Raw genomic sequence first — 13,778 nt, 5'->3', positions numbered from 1 at the left:
GAAAAAACAATTCTCCTCATGCAATCTCCTCACTCTTCATCTTTCTCCTCGTTCTGACACCTGAGACTCATCCAATTATGTCTCTCTTCTCCAAACCCCACACAGCCGGACTTGTGACCGACCGCCTCGGCCAAGTAACCGGACACACCACGGATCACTCAAACATGAACTTTGAACCGTACACGTGATCTGAACTGATCAATTCTTCCTCTCGAGTTCAATAAATCATCAGACTTTCACATGCTATCTCCTACTCCAAAAAAAGAAAGAGAAAAAAAGCACATGAATCGTCTGCATAACTGAAACCCTCCCGCATCTTGTCCATGACGCCGTCTTCCCCACGTTCATGACTAGAGATCCAGTGACAGGCATTCATTCTTAGGCTTGTGACAGTTTGATCTGGTCAGCTGGTTTCCTTTTCGACGTCGCTCATTCGCTTCCTGTTCTGAAAAAGCACGTGAAAGTCTTGCCTCCATTCTTTCTCTGGGGATTAGAGTCCTCCTTGGGCTTAAGTTTTCCCCAGATTCTTACACGTGCATCATCTGACCCCGGAAATTGTCTGAGCCTCCGCCACTTCTGCTCTTCCATTTGTCCAGAACCTCTGCCGTCTTACTGAAACCTGGGGGCTGACTCAGCGTGTTTTCACATGTGAATACCAGTACCGAAGGGTCAATGGAACTCAGAGTCCGAGTCGAATCAGGCTGATTGTAACCTGCAGTCTAGACGGTCTGCTGTTGCTTCGCTGATCCCTTTTCCATTTTTGCAAAAGGGACTCCTCATGCAGGGTTCAATCTCAAAGCCAATGACGTAGGTGACATGTCCCTGAATCTCTGCTACCGGGTAGGAGAAGCACTAGGACAGCCGACGGTTGGAAATATACAATGTATACCATGCGAATCGAGTCCTCTTTGATTGGAACCCGCATCAAACTCTAGTAGTCGTGGTTCTAGCGTATTCGTTGTATTGCATACGCAGCGTATCTCAGTGCATGGTGGATCAAACCGCTGTTAAAACGGTTAACGACTCAAACACTCATATGTCAAGTTCGACTGTGAGCGGCTGTGTACAAACAAAAACGTTTTACAGAGTATTGTTACAAGAAATAACCAGACCAGTTTAAGATTATATCAGCCTGAATAGTCTTCGGCACTTCAATATGTGTTATCTTAAAGCCAACTCTGACTCCCGTTGGAAAACACAGGATGGTTCGTCTTGTGGCTCGCAACGATTATGCATTTACGGGTTCTCGTGCACCAGAATTATTACCAACACCATAAACATAGGGTGAGCTGCTGTTCTAAATAAACACTAGATAGCAGATCCCCAAAGAATGTATCAGACACGCGGCGCAACTTTCTGGTTTAAGTCATTGAGATAACGATCCCGTGACCAATCACGTTACCCCCAACATGCAAATCCCCTCATGACGTACATACTGTCAAACCTCAACCATAACCTAAACCTGCATCAACATATTCACAATGAAACCTCTTATCGCCCTAACAGCTCTATTCAGCCTAACAACCGCCTCACAGTCTCCTCTCCGCGACAATCAAGCACCCCTCCCCAAACCTCCCATCCCTCTGAAAGGCCATCTCCCTCTAATGTCTTCCAACCCGCCCTCCGTCCAACCCTCCGTCGCCCTCGGCGACATCCTAGGCTCCAACCGCGGCCTAACATCATTCTCATCGTTCGCGCGCATGCAGCCCTCCACAGATACAAGACTCAGCGATCTATCGACGAATACCACTGTTCTTGCGCCGCTGAACTCAGCTGTTGATGCGCTACCGCGCAAACCGTGGGAACAACCCGCTGATTATAATAATTTTGGTGCTGATGCGTATGAGGGTGATGGAGGGCAGGATAGGGCGAGGGAGAATATGAAACGGTTTGTGGAGGCGCATCTTGTGCCTATTAGTCCGTGGGAGAAGGGGGAGAAGAGTAAGACGCTTGGGGGGAAGGAGGTTTGGTGGGAGGTTAAGGAGGGACGGAGGGTTATTATGCCTGATGAGGTTGAGGTTGAGAGAGTGGCTAGTCAGGTTGGGAATGGAGAACTGGTAAGTTGAATGAGATCATGATGGGAGACATGCTAACTTGAGATACAGTGGATTCTGAAAGGAGTTTTGAACTACGCTTAGACAGACAGCGTCTGATGGGTACAAATACACGAATAATGATAGATTAATGATTAGGCAAGTTTGGATATAGCTAGATATTTGCATAAGAGGTCGGGATACTTTCGCTGCAGGTAGTGTTATTCATCCAGTATATTGATTAGGTCAACATGTTCGTCGCCGGTATCATCTATCCGAACTCCCAGAAACGACACCCTCCGAAACAGACATAAATTACAACAAGGACTATACCTCCAGAACAAACTCCCTCCACTTTTTAGTCATGCAGGCTATTCTGCACAGTTCGCTCCCCCAGACTCTGCAAGTTACCCCTCCCTATACTCAAGGGGCTCACAAGCCAGGCATAATATTCAAGATGAAAGGAATACAGGCAAAAGCTGCCTCAAAACAAGAGACTGTAAGGCCGTAAACAAGACACTGGCCGGTACTGATGACGTTCTATGACTGGCATGCAGAGGCCAGCCTATGATGCCCTGTCGATTGAAGCGTATAGCAAAAAGAACTTTTTTATGAGAACACTTTTCGACGAGCATTACTCGTCCACCTTCAACCGCTTTGGTTCTGACTCCTCCGCAGTATCGCTCTGCGTTGTGGCTCCTGGCTCAGGAGTCTTTCGTTTCGTTGCAGTAGAATTGCTTGGAGCTACACTCAAGTTTTGACCTGAGCTCCCATTGGCATTAGGCAGAGGATCTCTGTCCTTGAAAGCGTTTGAGTTTGCATTTGGTGTCGTATTCAGGTCATCTCTGAGGAAACTAGGGCCTGAACCGACAACTGGCGTTGCAAAGTTCAGCGGACTTGGTAGTGTGTTACTGTCACCTCCCCGGAAGTTCCAATCGGGATAGAAGCTACTTGGGCTCGGAAGGAGTTCATTTGTCAAGAAGCGTGATGGCAAGGCAGAGACAGGAGTATCACCATTCACATTCTGCTGAGGAGGCGGCCGGGCAAAAGGATTTGGCGGACCAGTAGCACCTGCGGACAATATTGCTGACGCAGACGGAGAGGGAGGAGGAAGCACAAGTGATGACTGAGAGTTGTGGCGCTGGGGCGCCTGCGTTGTAGTTTCTGTGGCGACCCGCGGCGAGTTTGACTCTGCCGTTCGTGCGCTACCGCCGCCTTCAGATCCTCCATCCGGAATCTGCACCGTTAAGCGAGGGCCACGAGGTCGAGCTCCTCCAGGACCGCCAGCCTTTGCACTGTTAGAACGCGAAGGCGGAGTCAAAGTAGTTTCTGGTATTGACGACAGCGATACCGTTCGAGACTTTTCATCGGTCTGAGTACTGGCACGCTGTGGCAAATGGGGTGATGATTTGGGCCCATCCGCGGCCCGGTTCAGTGCAGCCACATCAACTGATTGTGAACGGTTGGCGGCGTTTGCAGCATTAGCAGCGGCAGCGGCAGCAGCAGACTCTGATTTGTTCGACTCGGAAGTAAAAGATGCCAGATGCTGGGACAAAATAGACCGGTTCTCTTCGATGGGAGTGAAGATACTGTGAGATTTTCTTTGAGGTAGCTTTTTAATGGCACTGTCCGTGTTCAGTAATGGCGGCTGAGGGCGTTCTTGTGGTTCCGTCTTGGGTTCCACGGGAGGCGGTGGCGGAGGATCATGAAGTCGACGTTCAGGCTGGGGCGGCGGAGGTGACATTTGTGACATGTTTGGAGGAAGCTGTTGTTGAGGTGGTTGAGGCGATGGCGTTGGACGAACAGGAGCTTGAATTGGTTGTGACGGCGGTTGCGAAGTGTAAGCGGGAGGCATCGGAGAGGGCATCGGGGACCTGCGGTCATCCATGTACGGTCCTGGTTGCTGCATGTGGCTAGGCTGTTGATGATAAGCATATTGAGGATGAGGACCATGTTGAGGTATTAGACCGGGAGGATGAGGCGAGTTGTAGATAGGCGGGTTGGGCATGTAATTCATTCCGGGATGCGGAGGGCCGGCCGGAGGTGGAGGCTGGACCATGCCAGGACCCATGCGGCGCATATCCGTTCGAGATGCCGGTCGTGAGCCGATCGATGGTTGCGGAGTATGTTGTCGCTGGATAGGATGACCAGGATGCGCTTGGAATGGGCCACCATTGCCAATAGGTGGTGATGCTGAAGGTGTATGATGCCGAATCTGTGGGAAAGGAGGTTGATGTTGTCCGTAAGCATGGGGAGGCATCATCTGGTTCTCGACAACTTCAGGACCATGGGGAGGGGTGCCGTCGTTCTCCTCATCCTCGTCATCATCGTTTCCACCGTTGAAGTCGGAAGGACCTTTGTGTTCACTGGGACCGCCATGCTATTATCTATTAGCAAATAATACAGCGCGTCGTAGTCGCAGCCTGTGTTCAGAGGCGTTGCGACCACCTCCAGAGGTGGGACTCACATATTGATATCGGTGGATAAGCTCTCGCATATCCGTTGACGAATATTCGTAAAGTTTCTTGTTGTTACCGAAAATGAAGACGGCGACATCGACGGAGCAAAGGACGGAAAGCTCATGAGCCTTCTTGAAAAGACCGCCCTTGCGTTTCAGGAAGGTGCTTTGTGCGCCAGTTAGTCGCGAACTTGAAGACCCCAAGGTCTGGTGATTTGTAGCCGTTCCTGGGGTTTACTTACACAGAGCGATTCCTGTCATCTTTGATCGCCTTAATCTCAATCTTTCTTCGTCCCATGTTGAACGGTTGTGCAGTTCAAGTTGGAGAAATGTGTCGCGTTTCCACGCGGGGAAGCTCAACGGTTGCGGCCAAGGAGATTTGGAAGATGCCTGAGACGTTGGTAGTGGAGCAGGGTGGAATTGGAACTGGGTCGCGCAGATCGTCGCAAAAAAAAGGAGTCGACAGTTTGAAGCGGAGAAAGTCGAGTCGCGAGGTTAAGGTCAAGTGAAGTTAGGTCAACTTGAAGCGCGGTTGTAGTCGTGATCGTAAGCGAGAACAAAGAATAGTTAAACGGCGTGGTAAAGTGGATGCTACCAAAGAACGCTTGAGGAAACGGAGAAATAAACCGAAAAAGTCGATGGATAAAGCCGAGAGAACAGGAGCAGGTTGCGTGAGATGACGGAGGCGGCTGTCGCGGTGGCCGTGGAAGGTTGTTTAAGAGGAAAAAAAGAGTGGGAGCGGGAGAGGATTTGATGAGGGAAGCGAAGGTGGTTTGGCTTGCTCTGCTCTGCTTTGCTTGGAGCTGGGACAAGCCGAAGTAGAAGTAACCTTTCCGTCGAAGGACCCCCAGGCCGTTGGCTGCCTTTGTAGCTTAGTGGCCGGCAGCTGGTGGAGGGGTACTTGGTGCAGTAGCGTGTCGACGGTATCTCTTTTTAAGCTTGGCCTTTGGTGGTACCTCTTTTTTAGCCCTGAGGGGAGCGGGATAGAAGAGGGTACTGAGTGAGGCAGAGGATGAGTGACGCAGGCATGCGAGTCGCGTATATCATCAGATTTGATGCGCAGATGAAATTTTGAGTTCACGAGAGCCGTTGCGACAAGGAGACTAGGTTTAGATGAGATCTGCCCTCAAGACCGTTGCGCGACGCGACGCGATAGCGATAGAAAAGTAAGATTTGAGCGATCAAGAGAGGGCTTGGGGATTTCCTGGCGCTTGCGCTTGCGCTTGAGAAAGGGGGCAAAGAGTGGGAAAAAATGACACAAACGAGCGACCGTTAAGTTGAAGGTTTTGGATCGATAAGACGTCGATGGGGCTGAATCTGGCGTCTGTGGTTGGGATGGGAATAGATGGATGGCTTCTAATAATAGACGGATCGTGTTCACTTTCACTCGTGCGTGCGGGTGCGGGATGGAGAAAGCGACGGGAGGGAAAAAAAGAAGGCAGCATGGAACCCGCAGGAAAAACTCCTTGCTTAGATAAGGTGAGCGTGATTGGATACAGATCAGGCGGGGCTCACCGTCATGGTGGGTTTAGTGGAGCAGGGCCTGGACTACGGCACTCGAAGCCCTGGGATGGTCCCCTAAAGAGGCGCCAAAGTTCAGGGAGACAGACCAGGACGGGACACAACAGCGGAATGGAACTTGGACAGTGGAGGTCCAACCACCGACTTTTAGAAATAACATCATTGACTTGACGTTTGTCGCACCACATTGCTTTCTATCTAGATCTGGCTAGGGATCTTTTGACAGAGCAGTCGAAGGTATATCAGGTATAATATTAGCCACGGCTCTTGGCAGAAGGAAAAGTCTCAACTCCAAATCTCTTCACGAACAAATAAGAAGCCTAAGGCTCAACCACCAACTTCTCAAGACAGCTCTTATCGTCTTGAAACCACAAAGCCTAGGCCATATCCTGGTTTGAGTCAAGCGGAAACAACACATCAGCTAGAGCAAACGAGGCTAAAGCAACTCTTCCGGATATCGCTTCCTGTGTTTCATGCAACTTGACAGACGGGAAAGGAAGCTGAGCCTCGTTTGTTCCCACCCATTCCGCTGCAACGGCTTTTGTATTCCACCATGTTTTTTGCTGCTGCGTCTCTTAGCTTGAGGTTTGCCCTTGCGTCGATGATCGTGGCCTGTTCTCCTCCTCGATGGGTGGCTCTAAGCTCTGACTTTCTTGATCGACACAATGATGATTCTGAGAAGTTGAGTCAGTAGAGTTAGACTCATTAAACACCTTCGTGAAGCTATTGGCATCGGTAAAGCTATAGCTTATCTCCCCGTCCTCATGACATATGCCAGACCCTAGTTCCCAACCGTCATTTTCCAGCTTCTAAAAATACAATTATGCATAGCAGCCTCACACGCGGGACCAGGTCATGCATCAACCATGCGGGCCAATTAACCCAGCTTGTCAGGAGATTAACCCAGTTTATCAGTGGAGACAACTATAATGGGGGCTAAATGTGCATCTCGAAATTTGGCCGCTTCTGAGATGTGAGAGGTCAACTGCACCACCAACAACTCATCACCTACGTATTCTAGACATCTTCACCGCATGCGAATCCATGGATACTCGGATCACTTCTTGTCACATCATTGTCAAGGGTGCTATTTGCAGAGTTAGTAGACTCTCCCTACCTCTGCTCGTCTAGGGTTTCCCGGCAATGGCTATCCGCGTTGTCAAGCGTACGTAGTATCATGAAGTTCGGCAAACAAACAGGAACAAAGTTAATGTTTCAAATGATGTTATTAATAGCATATTGTCAGAAGAACTGTCGACGCAGTCTAGGTAAATGCAATATCTTTCCTGTTGCCATGCCAGCCTTTTCCGTGAAGCAACAAGGATCCCAAACTCCATTTCAATGCCATCCGCCCCTGGTTTCGTCCGGGCGTACCAGAGCTTCCCTAATGTACAGCTCGATTCTCTCTCCGAAGCCTTTTTGAAGTAACATAAAACCAAGAATAATAGAGCCATCGCTTTCCTTCATGCTGACGATGAAACCATATCAACTAACCATTCTCAAAAGTCGACGTCGTAGTTTTGGCTGATCGAGATCAAGCTCGCATATTAAGAGCAGTAATCGGTTTCTAACTGGGCGATCCAGCAGCGCCTCCTGGAGCATTGTAGTTACCAAAGCCTCCGTGCTCAGCAGCGCCATTGTCCGCCTTCATCGTGCCGTTAAGCAGTGGACATAACCTTTGAGGAACAAGTTAGTAATGAGTTTTGAAAAGACGCGTCAATCACAAAAGAAATGTTGTATGTGATGTGGTAGTCGTTGCGCGAATTGGTCTTCTCAACGCCATGCACCTCCAGAGCGCCATCTGGGCACCTTCCAGGCACAGCGGATGCGCTCAGCTTCACGTCGCGCACGCGCAATCTCTTGTTCGCGGGCTCTTCGCTCGCGGGCACGGCGCTGGAGTTCCTCTTTGACTCTCTTCCGCTCAGCCTTTTCTTCCTCACGTCGCTTGACTTCAGCGGCTCGTTGCTCTTGAACTCGCTGGGCTTTGGCTTCACGCTCTTCTTTCTGCCGCTTGGCCGCCGCATCTCGCCGCTCGCGTTCTGCTTCTTTCTCTGCCGCTCGCCGCTCCTGTTCTAGTTGACGAGCGATTGCCTTGTCCTCGCGAGCCTTTTCTTCAGCACGCCTTCTGGCATCTCGTGCCTTGTCTTTGTCGCATTGCTCCATGGCGAGTTGCAATTGGGACTTGCGCGAGCGACTGCGCTTTGTGTTGTCGGCCTCTAGAGGTGCACACCAATTGAATGACATTGGGGGAGGGGGAGAAACAAAGGGAAGTGATGATGGGGAATGGGGGCTCATACTTCTTATTTGTCTTGATGTGACCGACTTGGCCACAATTGGCACACTTGCGGGTTGTTCCAGTTGGGACTTTATCGCCATTGACACTGGGTGACCCGGCATCTCCTGTGCTGGCCTTTTGGTGGAGCTCTTTTTGCTGCTCTCGAGCCTGCCGTCGAGCTTTGTTCTTCTCGAGTCGTTCGAGCTCCTTCTTGATTCTGCGCTACTGTTAGTATCGATTATCACACCATGGCTCGAGAAGACGTACCTAATGCCTGCAAGACGGTCATGGTCGGCATTGCCTGTAGGACGGGAGCTGTAGATGCTGTTGAAAGATACACGTAAGCCGGTGCTCTAAACTCCAATCCAACAATGTCATTTCTTGAGCCAGGGGTGCCGACTCCGTAAGTTCGTCGACGTTTTCTTGTCACGACTCCCCTGCTCTGTGGCTGCTGGACTGTCTGACGCGAGTTGGGTGGGTGCACATACTCTCTCATCTCAAGATCCGCCTCTGTTCGCCGCTTCATATACTGCGAAATCACAACCGGATCGTGAACGACTTCGACTCGATCTTGCGTACTGCCATCGGGCATTCGGATCTCTCGGGTTATGCGAATAGCGCGTCGTTGCTGTCGACTTGCCGAAGTCAAACCACTAATTTGGCTGGTACCGTCGTCGAACTGGGCTGGAGTCATGGCTGACTGAACGTTGAATCTGTCATCTTCGTCTTCTGTTACTGCAACATCTTTGTCGTCATGCTCTTGACCATCTGAAAGTGTAGACTTTTGCTTCTCCCAAATTTCTCGAATACCTTCCTCGTACATTGCTTGCTGCTTTTTGACATTATAGGCGTGGCCACCATTAGCTCGCTTTTCACGCTCCATGGCATCTGCAGATGTAGCAAGCGGTCCCTGAACTGCCTCGATATATCCACCCTTCATGGAGGTTCGAATGAAGGAGAAGCCAAGACCGTGGCCTGTCGGGTCTCCCTCACCATGAAGTTGAAGCATGGCCTTTTGAGCGCATGCATCGATGAAAGCCTTGGTTGTCTTCCATGGGGCCATCTTGTCCGCGAGAGTTTCTTCTTGCTTCTCTTGCTGCTTTTTGGCGCCCTTGGCAATCTTGCTGCCTTCATCCTCGACATCATCGTCATCCCCATCTGCGTCGTTGTTCTGAACATCTTCATCGAGGGAAGCATTTCGAGGGTCGTATCCGGCGTCCTCAAGCTCCTTGATACCAAGTTGCATAGCATCAAGTAGACAAACCTCTTCCGGCTTAATCATGGAACGAATCGTACTCTCATCAGGCAGTATTTCGCCAGGTTTCAGTCGCCACATACCCTTCTCACCGCTCTCTCTGTCGTACTGCAGGAATTCTTTGAGTTTCTGGCGATTTTGAGTATCGGTTGAGTCGGCAATATGCTTGGTGATATCGGACAGTTGGCAGTTGTCGGTATCGCTGTGTCTTATCATGCGAAATGCGAGCATCTTCATTCTGTTCTTCGAGGCATTCGTAACCTTGCGACTGTGTGGTCCTGGAACCTCGACTGAAGGGAATTGCTGACCAACGACGTAAAGATGATCGATCTTGTGGAGAAACCACCTCGAACCATGTTCACCAGTGGTGCTGCGCACAACCAAGAAGTCACTACCTCTTGGGTTATGCTTGAAGACAGGAGCTCGGTACATCTCGTTGTGTAATGTTGGTACAGTCTCACCGGGGTCAACGGTGCCAAAGAGGGAAAACGGGGATCGATCTTCAGGAAGAAGCATGCGATACTCTCCAAGTTCTTGCTTGGGGAGTTGCTCGTCTTCATTTGTGTCTTTCCGGCGGTAGTAGTTGATCAAGCGGTTGCCCATACCGAAGCTGCTGAGCACTCGTGGACGTTGCTCACAGTACTCGTAAAGAACAGCCGTTGAGTTGTCGTTAATACTCAAATCCTTGGACTTGAGGAAGACTTCGTGCGCTTTGCCCTTCATCTGCTTTCGCTTCTGGTGTGCAGGCTTGTCAAACTTGATGATATGACCAGCAAATTTCTTGTACCTGAAACGAGGGCGATGATACTCATCTGTCGTACCACCGAGCTTAACTTTGTAGTACGGCCATGAGAGCTTGATAGCGGGCATACTGTGCTCAACAGAAATGTTGCCAAGTGTAGCGCGAACCTTGCTTTGGTGGTTTTCCTTCAAAGCCTCGTATGCCTCGTCGTTCGAGATGTTGAAGCGGTTGGAGACATCGCGGCCGAGGTTGCCGTTAGCCATGCGCTTCAGCTTGTTGTCTGTGCGGGGTCGCTTTGCATTTCGTTGAGTTTCTTGGGTTTCGATAAGGAGGTAAGGATCGCTCATATCCAGTTGCACCCTCTTGGCGCCTCTGCGGGTAGCGTCTTCGAAATTGTCGAAGGAGGGGGCAGCATAGCGGGGAATCTCTGGTAGACCAAGCTTGACTGTCTTGCGTTTCTTCGGTCGCGATGGTCCCTCGTCGCCAAGGTCCATCAGGAACTCAGCATCCCATTCTTCATCCTGCTCTTCAAACACGCGCTTCCGTGCTTGCTGTTCCTGCTGCTCGGCGGTTTGTCGGGCCTTGAAATCAGCTTCGATAGCCTCAATGCTGGCGCCCCAATCTTCGCAGGCAAGCTCAATATCACGTAGGGTGAAGCCAGCAACCGTTTCGGAATCGGACTCTTGATCGAGATCGAACTGGACATTATCTTCGGCCTGATCTTCCTGGTCCATGCCACAGTACACTAAACCTCTCTCCTCGCCCTGCCTAGGTTTGCGGGTGATGGTTGCAGTGCCTGGGATACGGAACAGCTTCTCTTGATCGGGAGCGAGTTCGAGTGTAAGTTTGCTGGTGACGAGCTGCTTGGGCTTTTTGACGGGTTTCTTCTCCTTCCATGTGGCCTTCTTGGCTGGTAGGAGTTCGCTCCATGTCAAGATGTGCCCCTTCTTGAAAGCAGGCCATGTAGCTTTTAGGAGGTCCTCGACGGTTTCAGCGGGTGCGGGGATGTCAGGATCCTGGTTATCGAGATGTGGTTCGGGGTCGAAGTTGATGCCAGGAAAGCTAAGACTCGTATCGAGAGGTTGGGTGTCGTCGGTAGTATCGGCATCGCGAATGTGAGGTGCTGGGGAAGAGGGACCTAGAATTGGATCTGGTGAAGAAGGTCCCTCTCCGAAGAGGTCATCTGGATCGTGACTGGTTCCGCCATCGTCCGTGAGGCCAGGCATCTCCATAGAAACACCAGCGCTGGGCTCCTCCTCGTCTGGTAAATCATCGTCGCTGATATCTTCGTAATCCTCTGCATCGTCCGCCTTACCGGACTGATCGAACGCGACATTGTCGAGAACGATGCCGCCTCCGTTATTTTGCGAATCTCCCAGTAGTTTCGCAATTTCTCGATCGTCGGCGGCGTCCTGGGCCTTCCAGGCGTTCTCGTCAAAGGACGAGAAATCGTTCTCTTCAGCCATGATCGCGGTGTCGCAATCTTGAAATCGGATCGCTAAGAGGCCGCGGAAGTGTCGTTATTCTTATATCATAATTTTATCGCGTCGCTGATGATCGGCCGTCGCTCGGCGATTCGTGGCTGTCGTGTGAAGATTGAAGGGAAGTAATTCGTGTTTGCGTTGAGCTGAGTTGTTCACGATTGCGTTCTCCAGGAAAGATGCCCGGGAGCCTGAGAATGAGCGCGGAGTCAGCCAATCAACGTCAAGATAGGATGGAGGAAGCGGAAAGGCCAGTGCTTGGATTTCGAGATGGGGCGGCGTTGAGTGGCGTGCAGGTCTCCACTTCAACACTATTGTCGCGACAAGGAACAATTATCGTGTAGATGCTCAATAGAAACTCACCTTGGCGTTGTAACTTTGCTCTCAAGCCTTACAGCCACTATCGTCTCTGTGATATCATACTTGGTTGAATAGTTCTGGAGTTGTGGAGTTTAAGCTGAAACTGAAAACTGGTGACTTTGTAAGGAAATGTTACCAGTAAATGAACATTGGACTTACAAAGGGGGTCGCCAAGGAGCATAAGATAGTTGCAATAAGATAAGATCAAATCAATACGGTAATACTCTAAGATAGATGAGCGAATGAAGATTTTTACGTTGATGTGATATGTTGAAAAAAATAAATTTGCTTAGAAGCAAACTGACGAATTTATAGAGTAAGGATGGCGTGAGTCACTGCTTTACGATGGGCATCTTCTCAAACCGAGAACCTAAATAATAGATACGTGGCCGGGAACGTAACTCAAAATATTGTATCATCAAATACATAAGGCTTCATGTTATGCAGAAAACAGATCAAGAGCGTAGCACGCCCACCAGCATGCACAATGCCAGGAGGTTCACGGCCAAAGGCTCGACTCATTGTTAGACGAGGCGTGAAATTGCAACCTAGCACTACAGATTTCTCTGAGAATTTAAGACTGAGAAGAGATATAAAGTATCATGAGCCTCATTTATGGATAAATGATGGTCACAAGTTCATTATCCAACTCAAGTCCGTGTAGGCATCAACAGACGATCTACCACCTACCGGCTCTGCTGCAGAGGACAAAAGAACCACAAGGTAGATCTAAAAGAAATATAGCCTTGTATTGTAATGTTAGTATGGACTTTATATCTACTCCGAATCTGCGTGGATAGGGCGCCTCATATTGGCCATCATAAATGAACAGGAACTTACGACTTGCTCCCCACAGCCTCACAGTAAGTATATGTGCATACTCAAAACTCATTTCAACTTGTAACCGTACGAGTAGGTGATTTTGAATTTCCGTAAAAGCCGGCCGTCTTGTCAATACAGGGTGTACGAAGGACCCAGTTGGGTGGCACACAAGTATAAGCAACGCTTGACATTGAAGCACAGTCATTGCTTTGGACTTTTCATTTGAGTGTTAAGGAACATAGCCTTCACAAGAAGTGCGAGTTCGTTTACTGTATTGTGTACGGATACTAGAGGAATAACCATATTAAACACACAGTGAATGATTAGCAACTGGCAAGGCTGGTGGCGAAGCCGCGTTTTGAAGACACTACACATTGCTACAGAAAGGCTCGCAAGTCTCTATGGCAGAAGAAATCATTCTGTATGAGTTTGACTCCATATATCGTAGATGAAACCGGTTGTTGCTCCAGGCTCACCCACCTGTTGCGGTTCCGAGTAGCCGAAACACCACTTTGACACTTCACGATTCTGAAGTGACGCATCCATTACTGATATCACAATATAGTGAAGGGGTCCTCAGAGATAAAGAAAGGTTTTTGTCATTTAATAAGGATATCAGAAATAACTAGCCTCAAGACCTGCTAAGTATATACCAAAATTGCTAGAGTCTGTACTGAACTTACCAGAGCTTTTGTATTACTTAAGATATAGGTCCCAAGTCTTCCTGCTTCGCACAGAGGGATAGATTGTATGAATATATTGTTTATATGCAGCTTGTGGGACTGTAAATATTGCTGAGTATGATAGAGAGTATTGTAGAGTCTGGCGATC

The 13,778-nt window shown here is 49.6% G+C and overlaps 3 protein-coding genes across 3 annotated transcripts; 1 reads left to right on the top strand and 2 right to left on the bottom strand.

Annotated features, from left to right (window-relative positions):
- Positions 1-1,450: 1,450 nt before the first annotated feature.
- FOBCDRAFT_260117 (uncharacterized protein) lies at positions 1,451-2,138 on the top strand (the record flags this gene model as incomplete). The annotated part of the gene is made up of 2 exons (XM_031178275.3): positions 1,451-2,057; positions 2,106-2,138. Exons 1-2 carry the CDS (start codon positions 1,482-1,484, stop codon positions 2,136-2,138), a joined length of 609 nt encoding a protein of 202 aa, XP_031044162.2. The 5' UTR covers positions 1,451-1,481.
- Positions 2,139-2,444: 306 nt separating this feature from the next.
- FOBCDRAFT_32294 (uncharacterized protein) lies at positions 2,445-5,203 on the bottom strand. Its single transcript, XM_059612090.1, has 3 exons — positions 4,734-5,203; positions 4,501-4,657; positions 2,445-4,413 (listed from the first exon to the last, which is right to left on the bottom strand). Exons 1-3 carry the CDS (start codon positions 4,787-4,789, stop codon positions 2,668-2,670), a joined length of 1,959 nt encoding a protein of 652 aa, XP_059464737.1. The 5' UTR covers positions 4,790-5,203; the 3' UTR covers positions 2,445-2,667.
- Positions 5,204-7,785: 2,582 nt separating this feature from the next.
- FOBCDRAFT_292392 (uncharacterized protein) lies at positions 7,786-11,750 on the bottom strand (the record flags this gene model as incomplete). Its single annotated transcript, XM_059611799.1, has 2 exons — positions 7,786-8,504; positions 8,555-11,750. 2 exons carry the CDS (start codon positions 11,748-11,750, stop codon positions 7,786-7,788), a joined length of 3,915 nt encoding a protein of 1,304 aa, XP_059464736.1.
- Positions 11,751-13,778: the final 2,028 nt, after the last annotated feature.

This window comes from Fusarium oxysporum, chromosome IV (assembly GCF_013085055.1).
Source record: "Fusarium oxysporum Fo47 chromosome IV, complete sequence".
In the NCBI taxonomy this organism is placed as follows: Eukaryota; Fungi; Ascomycota; class Sordariomycetes; order Hypocreales; family Nectriaceae; genus Fusarium; species Fusarium oxysporum.
The sequence above is the reverse complement of the archived record's forward strand: the minus strand, read 5'-3'. Positions and strand labels throughout refer to the sequence as shown.